Source organism: Leucopleurus acutus, assembly GCF_964270905.1.
Source record: "Leucopleurus acutus genome assembly, chromosome: 21".
Taxonomy (NCBI): domain Eukaryota; kingdom Metazoa; phylum Chordata; class Mammalia; order Artiodactyla; family Delphinidae; genus Leucopleurus; species Leucopleurus acutus.
In genome coordinates this window covers 9,406,354-9,419,551 of record NC_139163.1, presented here as the reverse complement: position 1 = coordinate 9,419,551, position 13,198 = coordinate 9,406,354, and the positions used below count along the sequence as shown (strand labels likewise).

The window sequence follows — 13,198 nt, the reverse complement described above, 5'->3', positions numbered from 1 at the left end:
TGTGCTAGTTTCTGCTGTATAACAAAGTGAGTCAGCTCTATGTATACATATATCCCCATATCTCCTCCCTCTTGCGTCTCCCTCCCACCCTCCCTATCCCACCCCTCTAGGTGGTCACAAAGCACAGAGCTGATCTCCTTGTGCTATGTGGCTGCTTCCCACTAGCTATCTAGTTTACATTTGGTAGTATATATAAGTCCATGCCACTGTCTCACTTCATCCCAGCTTACCCTTCCCCCTGCCCGTGTCCTCTAGTCCATTCTCTGTGTTTGTGTCTTTATTCCTGTCCTGCCCCCTAGGTTCATTAGAACCTTTTTTTAAAATTTTTTTAGATTCCATTTATATGTGTTAGCATACGGTATTTGTTTTTCTCTTTCTGACTTACTTCACTCTGTATGACAGACTCTAGGCCCATCCACCTCACTACAAATAACTCAATTTTGTTTCTTTTTATGCCTGAGTAATATTCCATTGTATATATGTGGAAGCAACTCTTCTTGACGAGGGAAGGTGGGCATGATACACAAAGGAAGCTACAACCTCTAATTTCAATCCCATCACACGTTTTTAGGGCATATGGACTTTCTTCACTGCCATTTGGAAAATAAAGGGGATGTAAGAATTCTGGAAACAGTCCTGTAACCCCCATCTCACTGATAAATAAATAAAGCGACTATAAATTCCAGCAGGCTTGAATTTGCACTGCCACGAGAGGAGAGGAATGAGTGCTCATAAATCAAGAATTACTCTCCTTGGAAATCGTCAGAGGGAAAACAGGACGCGGTAACTACGGCTGAAAAAGTCCTGCAATGTATCGTAGAAGTCTAACATGATACCTTTCCTAGGAAGTAGCTGTGAGCTTAGCAACCTCCACACTTGGGCGGCCCTGAGGATAAGGTTGTGAAGATGCACAGAGGAGAGAGGACAGCTCTCGGGCCAAGGTTTTAGCTCTTTGCTTACAAGCCATTGGAAGAAGCACGATTTGTCAGATAGGCCAAAGCAACAATGGAGGGGGACCCAGGTGTGCATCACAGGAAACTCAGAAAGGCGCCTAGAGCTTTCACATTGTCTTCCTTCTCATGTGCCCATGTTCCTCTAAGGCTGTAAGACCAGTATAAAACCTGGGAGGCGTGTGTTGACACATCCGAGTAATAAATTAAAAATTGATGAGCATTTGATGGAAAACCGCAGTAGAAGAAAAAGAGATCATGGCGGTTTACATTTTATCTGTAATCAAAGCAAACTGGTTTGACAAGAACTCTCTGAAACTTTTTTGAGGATGAAATTCTCTAAAGTAGAATTCTAGTAAACAAAAGTTGTAATTATAAATTTATTTGGTAATATAACTGCTAGTAATTTATTTGTACATGATATAATTAGTATGCTTTCAATTCGCGGAGTCTTTTAAATGGTTATATTCATGAAAGTGAAATGTGGGTTTTCTCATCCTGTCCATGGGACTATAATTCTATTTTTGTCAAAAGGATTATAATTCTTCAACTGTAATTTCACCTACCAAGGGGGATTTGAGGCAATTAATCCTCCTTTAAGGCACCTGGGTTAGCTTTATGTCTGGGATAGTTATTGTATTTTTCAGGCCTTCATTTGTTTATCTGTCAAATAAAGGAATCAGTCTTGATAATCACTAATAGACTTTCATGCTCAAAAATCTGAAATTTTTAATTTCTTATGTCATGGTATTTGGTATCACAAAGATTTTTAATCATCGGGTTGGTGAAGGATTGGACTGTCTTGTATATTTTAAGCATTTTAGCTAATTTATTACTTAATTTTAATTAATAACCTATACCAAATAACTATATTTTTTACTTTATTTTTCTGGAACTAAAAATGTTGAAAATGACAGTTATCACACGTCCAACTTCTCTTTGTGAAAGAACAATTCCTTCTCCTCCTTTGTTTTACCCTCCTCTGTCTTCTTCACATTCATCTTTTTTTTAAAAAAAGGCATTTTCCATATTGATTTATATTAATTATATTAATGGAGGGGGCACTAAGAACACGGCTTAAAACTGTGAGCTACAGACCGAATCCTGGTTCCACTGACTCAGACAGCTGGTATCCTGGACACACACTCCAATTACTTGTGTTTAGTTTTCTTAGGAGGAAATGAGTTGTGATGAGAAAGCACTTACAACATAGGGTATATATACACACACACACCCCTATATGTGTGCGTGTGTGTATCTATATGTATAAATTATTATATTTTACACACATGTAATCTATTTTACATAATGTATGGAATCTAATATGTGTATGTATAGATAGATATAATAGAAAAGTATTGATGTGTTGCAGGCATTCAAAGACTATTACTATTAATTATATCATTCATTTTAAATATTTCATATATTGTCTATGAATTTTTGTCAATGTGCATTAAATCACACAATAATTTTAACCCTAATATCTCTTTAAGTCAAGCTTTTTTTTTTTTTGCGGTACACGGGCCTCTCACTGCTGTGGCCTCTCCCGTTGCGGAGCACAGGCTCCGGACGCGCAGGCTCAGCGGCCATGGCTCACGGGCCCAGCCGCTCCGCGGCACGTGGGATCTTCCCGGACCAGGGCACGAACCTGCGTCCCCTGCATCAGCTGGCGGACTCTCAACCACTGCGCCACCAGGGAAGTCCAACCCTAATATCTCTTAAATGTCATAATATTTTCTTTTCAGGTACAGTCATGTTATGAAAATACTAATACTTCTAAATAAACACGTTTCAAACTCTTACTTCTGATAACGTGTTTAAATTTACTGCCCACTCAACAGTGCACAGAATTAAACAGCAATCCAAAACACAGGACGGGGGCCAGGAAAAAAAAATCGATATTTAAAATGTATCATATCAGCAAAGTAACAGATGTATCCTGAGAAAATAAAAGTAAAATGAAACGATTAAGTCGTATGGCACTTACTAGTATAGGTGAGCTGAAAACCCTGGTCAGTGTCAGACCCATTGGAGTTGAACTCCAGCCACAGGTGGTTGGAGGTGCTGTTCAGGATGAGCCCCGTCAGCTCATTTTTAGTGAAGGCCCCCAGCGGACGTGATGAACTATCTCTTCCATCGTAGACCTGAGGAGAATTCACAGCACGAATCCCCTTATCAATTAATTGTTTGTATGTTAGCAATTTTAACAAGAAATCCAAATTTTCAAAGATATGATTTTATACAGTAATTTAAAGTGACACAGTTTATAGAAAGCTGAGTGGATGGAAGACACTGGCAAACAATCTTTTTTCTTTAAGTTTTATCTTTACCGTTAACATTAAAGACAAAAGATTCCATTTGTGCCCAGATCATTTTATCTGCATCAAGCTGAACATTCTGTGTTTATTTAAAATGAAATCATCATGTATTTGCATTTCCAGGTTGCATGGTCCACCTTTGTAAGCCTGGCACTTACAAAGGTTGGAAGGATGTGTCATAGTTCAGTGTGAATGTCTCCTCCTCCATCCAAATGTGTTACAAGTCGAGGTGCTGAAACCTTGTCACATTTTGTAGCCCCTGAGCCTGCAGTGACTTTAGTTTTGAATTTGTTGTAGCAAAGGAATCCTGTCATGTCCGATATCAGAGAGAGAGGTCATCTTCCTCTGAAGCATTTTGTGACTGACTCCATTTTCACAGGTGGTTGTACAGCCTGGGTGGATACCCCGAACATTTGGAAGACAAGTGGACCGGGCTTGGTTCTGAGCAAACATCACGGGTAAGGGACACGAAGTGATGACTTCCCAGGTGCACACTGGGAGTGCAGGGTTGCCAATCACATTCCCCCAGTGGAGACTGCGTCAGACAGTTTTAAGGCGTGGGCATTGGGGGGCGTCCCACAGTACATGTTCCTAATGCCAGAGCAAACAGCATTCACGTTCTAGGAGAATTTAGTTTTGAGCCCCTCACACCCCTGCTAAGTGGTCAAGACTATAATGCTTCGTGGCAAAGGTTCATCCATTTGCCTCTTGAAACCATTGCAATGGTTCATGGCAAGGAACTGCTGGTATGGATAAGGGCTTTTTAGAAGAAAGAATGAAAATGTATCACATCACACTGGAGAACATCCAGTTCTTTTTGATAAAAGATATCTTATCTAAATAAAGTATATCAAAGCCCCTGGTAGCCTCCCCCATATCTGCCTATTTCTCTCACTTCTTTTCCTTCTCACACAGATTCTTACTTTTCTTCTCCTGCTCTTCTCTAATGCATATGTAAACCATGAATGCTGCTTGACAGACTTACAAATTCATACTCCTAAATGGAGAAAACACATTTAGAAGAATTAATTTTATGGATCATTATTTGATTTCATTTTAATTAAATATGCATATGCTCGAGTAGGAAAATCAAATACCCTGTAACTTCTCATGCAAGCTAGCAACAGGCTAGTGCAGGAAAAATCATTGTTTGGCTTAACACAGATTCACTCGATAGTGAGGTCGCTGGCACCCAGATTATAAGGAGTTTTAAAATCCAGAGCATGCTGGCTCAAAAATAGTGTCCAGGCCTCTCCAGCAAGGTCTTACGTTACTCCACATGTCACGTAATTCTCTGTGATTCATAGAAATCCATGGAGATGAGGGGGCATTAAAGGAAATAAACACACACTTAGGCTCGGTCCTCAAAGCTCTGAAGCATCTTCCACTGTCACCTCCACTGGTCTTAGCTTGTTTGAGTGCTTCTCCAAGATTTAATAGCTTACATGGACAGCGTCTAGCTCCACGATCCTCATAGCTAGACCACTAAAAGTGAACCATTGCCACACTGAATTATTAAGCATCTCTGGAAGAGTAATTCTGTCTTGTTTATCTGCATCACCAGCAGTTAGCACTGGGCTTGACAGCAGAAATCTCTGAACGAAAAAGTAACTGACTAGTGGGGATATTATGTTGTCAGCTCTCGCAAGGTGAAAATCTGGATTCATGCTTCTCATGTATCACAAATGACAACCCAGACAGTACTGGAAGGCAAAAGACTTGATGTTTACTTCCAATTAAATTAGTAACAAGCGATTTTAGTTCAGCACAAAACCTCCTAGTTGTATATCCTCATCTACAAGCAGCTGGGATCAAAGTGTCCCTTTCAGTCATTAGGAAAAGGTTCCTTGGGCCATATGTTAATACAAGGCTATGACTATTTGCACTACAGACCCTCCTTGGAGCCTGGCACATAATAAATGCCATATGCTCCCAGTGGAATAGCCAAGAGAGCAGAAAAGCACAGATTAGAAAACATCACAAGGAATCCTGGAATGACAATGCTGAAAGGACTGGGGAAATCGTCCCCACTTTCACAGGAGTTATACCTGAGGGCTCTGTTTCCAGAACTAACCTCGCTTTCCATTACGTATCCCTATCATGACACTCTCCTTAGAGCTGTATTTCTCTTACACGGTGTTTCCACATGAAACAAGCAAGCATCACGTTTACGCGGGGGAGGGTGTGTACATAAACTCTGGTCTTCGTTAATGGATCACACTACGTGTGCGGGATTATGCTCAAAATTCGAGGTAGTCCCACTTGAAATGTTTTTAACCTTCTGATATTTATTAGCATACTCAATAAAAGGTACGTCTGCACAGCATCTAGGTTTTTCAGATGATTGACAGTTTCTCTGCAAGTAAAGGTGGTAAGCAAGATTTTTTTGATTTTTTGTTATAATCAACAAGTTTAAACAGCACGCAATCACAAATGAAAATGATTTGCTTCCTTCCATTCCAGTAATATGTATCAGTGTATATTTAGTCCAGTGTCTCTAATCACTCGCCTGCACCAAAGTATGGTTAATTGTTCCATAAAAGTTTGCCTTAAAGGATGTCTAAATTTGAGGTTATCAAAGAATTCAGAAAACAGTTCTTTGATGCAAATTTAACTTTTTTCAGATCAGTGAGGATGTACTAGCTTCATACCTGAAAATCACTTCTTAATTACAGCGACTCATACTGCCAGCATGAACTTTCAAAAGACTATTACAATGAAAGAACGACTAGAATAAAACCTCTCTCCTAAATTGTGACCTTGAAGCATAGTCAAAGGTGGACTTGGAGGAAGTGATGAGCACTTGAGTCTGGAAGCTTCTATTGACCTGTGCACCTAACGGAACCTACCAGCGACTCCACTTTATCCACTGTGCAAACAGAGGACACACCTGGAGGGCACTAAGTTTCCCTCTTAGCAGGCTCTTTGCACAGCTTCTTAATGCTCACAGCTTCAAGTGAGTCACATCTCCTGCGTCTGAGATGGAGCATTGTGTGTGTCCATGTAGATGCATATATGACTGAAAAACCCTAGAACTTTAGAAACGGGATGAGATGTGTCCCTCTCTTGCCATAAACAAACCGTGTGGCCTGGACAAATCGCTTACTTCCCAGTGGAACGAGCAGGTGGACGGGCTGGATGACGGCCAGTGTTGGTCTTTGTTGCTCAAAGCCACTCTCTTTCAAGGCCCTGAGGCTCGGGCTACAAGTGCCAACTACTCAGCCCCTAGAGCCAGGGAGGTCCCCAGGTTTCTGAAATAGTCACAGGAGAGGTGGAAACTATTTCAGAAGTCTTAGAAGTTTGGGGGCATTTGCAGTTGGAGCTCAAGGCAAGACCTGGGTGCCCCTTGAATCCGTCCCCCTGCCTGTTTCCCTGGAGTCCATCTGGAATATGAGTGGTGTGCTCCACCTGGAGCAGTTCCCCGAGGCTCTGATGCTTTGAGTCATCTACTGCACTGACCCTTGATGCTGGTCCCATGCCTAGCACACCTCGGAGTCCTGTGAACACAGCTCTGACTGGTTGAGTGAGATTCTGCCTCATCCTGGCTTGGCTTCTCCACATCAACCCTGCTTTGTGGTCCAGCAACAGTGGCAGGGCTTGAGTTTACTCTCACATCAAAATCCTTCTAGCTCTGAAGGATGCTCTGTCAAGGTTTTTTTACAATTTTTTTTTTTTACAATTATTTACAATTTTTTTACAATTATTAGTATGTGCTAGGAACAATACTAGAAATATGTATCTATATTATTTAATCCTCAGAACATCACAAAAAGGTAGGTACCATTGCATGTTTTTACATATAAGAAAAATAAGGCTTAAAAATGTTAAACAATATCCCCTAAAATACACGACTAATAAATTTTAGATCCAGGATTATAGACTTAGGTATTTCAAAGTCCACATACACATGATACTATCGGCCACCTTCTCAAACCAGCTGGATAAACAAATTGGGAAAATATGTGTATATATAAAGATACGTTATTTATGTATATATCTACGTATATAGATGGATCATTATATTTATTCCTTGAGAAGGAAAGATGGAGTCCTATTAAAACAGATTTTTTTTACCTTTAGAATATCTCCTTCAAACAGCTGGAAGCTTCGTGCTCTGAGATGGATCCCCTTGCCAGCTTCTGTTTCAATTTTATAGATACACTCATGGTTATTATCATAATTTGATGGGAAATTTGGAGACAGTAATGTTCCTTCATTTCCTTTGACACTTGCTCCACATTCAGCTAAAATAAATAGGACATAAAAAAAAGAAAGAGGATTCAAAAGTGGAATTATTGATTTTAATAAATAAAAACTTTTAAATCATGACAGTCCTCTTTTCTCTCAATGTATCTGCTAGCACCATATTGTTTTTATAGATTAGCGACTTCCTTCTACTGTTTTATCCACTGGACAGGAAAGATACCCCCATTCATCCTATTTTCAAGATTTTATTTCTTTTAATAGAATGCATCTTACTCCTAACTTACAAAGAATTCTAGAATAAAATAGGTATGCCCGAGCACTTTGGCTGTATCACTGGCAGTCACCTCTCTGTGCCCCATCTCTGCTTCATGAAGCATCCCCGCCAATTCCAATGTGCTGACTCGACAGTTATGTCCATGCAGTTTTCCCACGCTGGTATTCTGTGGCCTCAACCTGGATGCATTTAGAGGGGATTCTAGCCGTGGACCAAACCACTGAGTCCCCTGCTACTGTCTCACAGCACTGAGCCCATCTGCCTGTCTTGGGACGGAAGCCCTTTCGGCGGCAGAAAATACGTTCTTCTCCCCTTGACGAAAGGAGAGGGCAATTCACCTCTACATCCAAATTTGCATAAAGAACTTTAATCAGAGTAAAAATGAAAATAAATATAGCTCTCCACTTTCTGCCAACTTGGAGAAAGTCACCTAAACTCTCAGCACCTGTTTCCTCACCTATGAAAGTGAGAGTTAGGCTAACTCCTAAAATTCTATTCGTCCAAAACAATCATAAAATAATAAAATTGCTCTGTGTATGTTTGCATATGTATGATGTGTGTGCATCTGTGTATGCATGTGCGTGTGCATCTCTGTGTGTATGCCTGTGTGTGTCTGTGTGACAAGAGCACTCCGTGTGAGTCTGCATGAAATAACTTATTGGCCACACTATGTGAAAAGCACAGTGATTTTTAAAATTTCAACAAAGTAAGTCTGAGTGTGAAGAATAATGATCAACTTGGAAACTGAAAATCAGTAAAATGCCTACATGTAACGGGGGTGAGAGAAAGGGAGACAGGGTTCAGTCTAAGGGGACTGCTTGAGGTATCACACAACTGTGGCAGATGTCCTGTGCACGCCCGTTTTCATAATTCCAAGTCTCTGACATCCCCGTCTTCTCTGACAATCACTGAAATCAGCTGCACCATGCGCCTTCCCTGGCCTGAGTGATGGAAGGAATAAGCTGGAGATTCAGGATCAGCTCATGATGACTTGCGCCCTTGAATCTCATGATGTCCCCACGTACAAGGGTCGGGGAGAAAATCAGGGAGAGAAACACAGGAGAACTTGGCTCACCTGCCCCTGATCTTTCCCCATAAGGACCTGAAGGAGGGTTTCATGGGAAACAGTGTTGAGAAAGAAGCACAGGGAAGTGGTGACCCCAAAACATGGCAATGGGATTTTATAAGAATAACTTTAAAATTATAGCTATAGTTACTATTATTATATATTCATATATTTGTGTAATTTTAATACTTTTAAAGAAACATTTTTATGGTGAGAAAGGCAAGTGGTGTGTCTCTCAGGCTGTGTTTGGACTTTCATTTTTGCTCAGGCTGGGACGTGGATGTCCTTTCATGTCAAGAATCTGGTGATTCTCAGCAATTCTGAGACTGACGATGTATGGCTTCATCTCTTAAATTCAACAAGCATTTTGGGCAAGTAATCTCTTTGAGAAATGATAATCATTCATGGGCTTTGTTGCATATTCTTATACCATTTTTCTTTCCTGAAGAAATGGTGATTTTAACATAAAAGCCAAAATAAGTGAAAAGAACACTGAAACAGCAAATCAGAAGGTCCCCCTTTGGCTGCTCTGTGTATCAAACAGCAAGGGGTTCAAACTCGTTAAAGATATTGGACGCAAAGAGAATAAACGAAGAAACTCATAGAATTCTGATAACCAGAATATGGAACCTATCACAAGCACTAAGAATTTTTATTTAGAATTGAATTGGACAGTGATCAATAAAGGAAATCATTCAAAAATCAAATTTACGTCCTTTTATCTATTACTTTGTAAGTTTGAAAAAACATCTCTTGCAATTGAAGACGTAATAAATACTGATAGAGTGGCAACTAGACCATTTTTAGTCTAAGGGATACTTTGGAAGGGGTACTTTTTATGGCTACTGTAACTGGTTGTGTGGGTTTGGGTTTACTGCATATATGACTGCATGAGGTCCATCGTGCACTGTGTTCACTGGACATCCACTGTGAGGTGTGGGCAGCCTTGCGTCAAACATGCTTTGAGGTGGGCAGGAGGTAAAAGGGCTAATAAGGGCCCTGGGCCCCCCTCTGGCCATCAGGAGATGAGTGGTCTTCTTTCTTGACTGAATGAGGTCAAGGGGCCGGAGGGAGGGTTGAAGGACACCCGGGGTAATTAGCTCAACACAGTGCTGAGTCCACACACCTTGAACCCAAAATGTGGCATGAGAGCTTTGCCACTCTGAGGTAACTGTGAAAACTGCCTGCAAGAAGTCCCTGTGTGTCTTCAGGGGGCTGTCCCATGAGGAAGGCAAAGCCAAGGAGACCCACTCCGATGGGCTCCAGCCCTGTGATCCTGGGAAGGGCGTGCTTTCCCCTCCCTGAGGCAGGGGAGCCTACACCTCTCTCTCTGTTGTCTGGAGGCTCTGCTCCTACGTCCGGCAGGTGTGTTCTCTTGTTCTTCTTATGGATGGAATTCCTTTCTTTGGGTCTTCACACCACTTTGTTTCTATTCCCTTCTTCTCCTTGACAGACTTGCCACACAGAGAATTTTCCAGGCTCAGGAGTATCCTTTTTTAAATGTAGACTCAGTCTATCACAATAAGGCGGATGTGTAAATGGTGTATGTCACACATTTTTCTAAGTTCTTCAGTTACATTAAATCATTTAACCCTCACAATAACCTTATGTGATGAGGTAATAAACCCTGTTTCACAGATAAGGAAACTGAAGCACAGACTAGCTCAAAAGTCGTTTTTCCCAAGGTCACACCACTAGTACAGACTCATTATTGATTTGATATAACCTCTAAGTGCTTAGCTTAGGAAAAGAATTGTGGACTTTTAAAAAATGCTAATTAATGATGGATATACTTTATAGTTAAAAGTTCATAATATTATTCGTAATTATTGGTAATGAAACTAGCAGAGCAAAATTTTATTGTAGAAGACAGTATACTTTTAAAGATTTTATCCAGATAGGATAAAAGTTAAGTTACCAATTAACTGAGGTTATATTTGTTTTCACATTGGCATTTAGGATATTAACAATTTATTTCTCATAATACAACGAAAAGGTAGGACTAGAAAGAAGGCTTTAGCATTTGGGTAGCCAGGGAGAAAAAATTCATCAAATCTAAAGATGTAATTTTACATGTCTTTTTGTGAAGATTTGGATTCTGGGATTTTTTTCTAAAGCAGATATATAATAAGTGGTGCTGATTAAGTGCAAGTCTACACTACATCGAAGTAATGAGTGTGGGAGATTAACTGGCCGGTCGTAACCAGTAATTCTTGGCAGAGGAACAAGGCCGTTGCTGTAACTGGTAGAAAGACGCGGAAAAGGGCCAGCCGCCTCGCCGGCACGTCTCCGCTCACTTCATACTCGCCTCCTGAACACAAAACCTCCACTAGCGTCAGGGCAACTAGTGCTCATAACCTGAGATGCAAGTAAAGTTCCTAAGTGAATAAGCAATAACAATTAATTTACTCATGAAACATCTGTGAGTGAACCTACACATACATGGCACGTGCACTTAGAAGTAGAAGGTCAGAATTCATTATTCTAGAGTGTACAGTACAGGACTTAAAAGATAGTATTTATTCAAATTTTTCTCCAAGAATATGAAATTGCTTGTAGAGTATACAAACCTGGTATACAAACATCAATTTAAAAAGCCTATTTTACTATAGTGTTTTATTTAATATAGACATATAATATGCATTATTACTATTTGATTTATATCTGTATCACTTTATATTCTTCAAAGATTTTCATGTAGATCATCATGTAATTACTTTTATTTTTTTAAATTGTTACTTTCCTCGGTTTTAGGCAATTATTTGTGTTTGACACTATTCCGATGAACATGGGTGGCTGCTGCTGGAGTTGTTTTCTGATTTTATGTGAAGACCAATAAGAAAATATGACCTCTTACAGGCTGAACGTGATCAGCCATTTGGTCTTGAGGGTCTTGGTTCATTCTGACTTGGTTCCATAGCAGGCTGGCAACATCAAAGGTCTGGTGAGAAACGCGGGTCGGGGACCTGGAGCTATGGCATATGGCAAAGTCTCAGGTGTGAGACACGTGGGTGTTCAGGTGGCCTTACGCGACAAAGCAGGGGAACATTTGAAAGGACTTAGGGGATCTGGCTGTAAAGAGAGACTGAACCAGATGGCAGTGGGTGTATGGGTGTCACTGAACCAGGGTCCCTGGAGGGTTTGGAGCACAGAGGTGTCCTGATAAACATCTGTTTGGAAAAGAGGAGATGCACTAAAAGAAAACAGTGAATCCTAAACACTCTAAAGGAAAACACAGAGTGTTGTAGTGTGAAAATGGACATGTCAACAAATTCTAGATTTCCCAGTCCAGAGGAACACACTGGAAGATCATCAAACAAGTAATTGTAGAGCCTATAAAATGTACTAACACTTTGCCCAGCTGGGTACAGCCATCTGTTTTTCTTTTGGTCTATTTGTCACTTGCACAGAGTGCATTTTTATAACTACTATATCATTGAATAAATATAACAATTCCATGAGGTCATTATCAACACTAAATCCATTTTACAGATGAAGAAACTGAGATAGTGTTAGGTTAATAATTAACTTGCTCAAGATCACATGGAGTGGGGCGTTGGTGGAGCTGTGATCTGAACTCCAGCTGGTCTGGTAATAACCACACTATGTTTGTCAAAATACAATAGTGATAATTAATTACATTTATAGATGTTAAGTAACCCACGAGGAACATGTATGAATGTATGACTCCAAAAGAGGAGGAACATGAGGCTGTTGTGGGAAACACACCTTCCGAACGTCTTAATTCAATGTCTCACAGAATGTCCTGCCGTGGAACAGGAATGCCTGCATTGGGATCCTGTTTCTGAGGCAGGCCACTGACTTAAATTTATTTCGAATTAAATCAACTAGTGCACAAAGACGAATGCAACACATTTCCAAATGCAAGAACTGAAACGTGTCAAGAAGACTGAGGAAGGTGCACTAAAGCCTGAGACGCTGTCCCACAGGAGAAAACTAAGTGAAATACAACAAATGGTAAAAAGCAGGTGCTCAGAAGATTACAAAATGTAAATCATCAGAATTTCAGAAATTCTTTGAACTTGATTTCAGACATCCATTGCAAATCTCCATGCCTAGAGCAATTAAATGGATCAATTTTCAGTTCTTCCCATAATCCATTTAAAGTGATTTTAAGATGAATGAATATAATTTCCCTTAAAACGAATCATTTGCTCTTTTTTATAAAGAACCTCCTGAAACTGTAATTAAAATTGAATTGTCATTGAGAGTTTTGTAATGGAACTAAACTTATTAAAATTAAATGAACAAAATAGAAAGGAGTCAATTGATTTTTCAGTTAATTCTTCTGTACAAAAGCATCAACCCATGAGATGGTCTTAGCAGCTCTGGGTGATGTAACAGAACACAGACAAGAGGCGTA

General features: G+C 40.1%; 1 protein-coding gene across 1 annotated transcript in view; it reads right to left on the bottom strand.

Annotated features, from left to right (window-relative positions):
• Positions 1-13,198, bottom strand: part of CSMD1 (CUB and Sushi multiple domains 1) — a gene marked incomplete at its 3' end in the record, with an annotated part of 1,744,596 nt that overhangs the window by 271,139 nt on the left and 1,460,259 nt on the right. Inside the window, exons 22-23 of the mRNA XM_082863948.1 lie at positions 7,343-7,512; positions 2,938-3,094 (exon numbers count right to left, since the gene is read on the bottom strand). Coding sequence (XP_082720074.1) covers positions 2,938-3,094; positions 7,343-7,512 — 327 coding nt within the window. The remainder of the gene's footprint in view (positions 1-2,937; positions 3,095-7,342; positions 7,513-13,198) is intronic.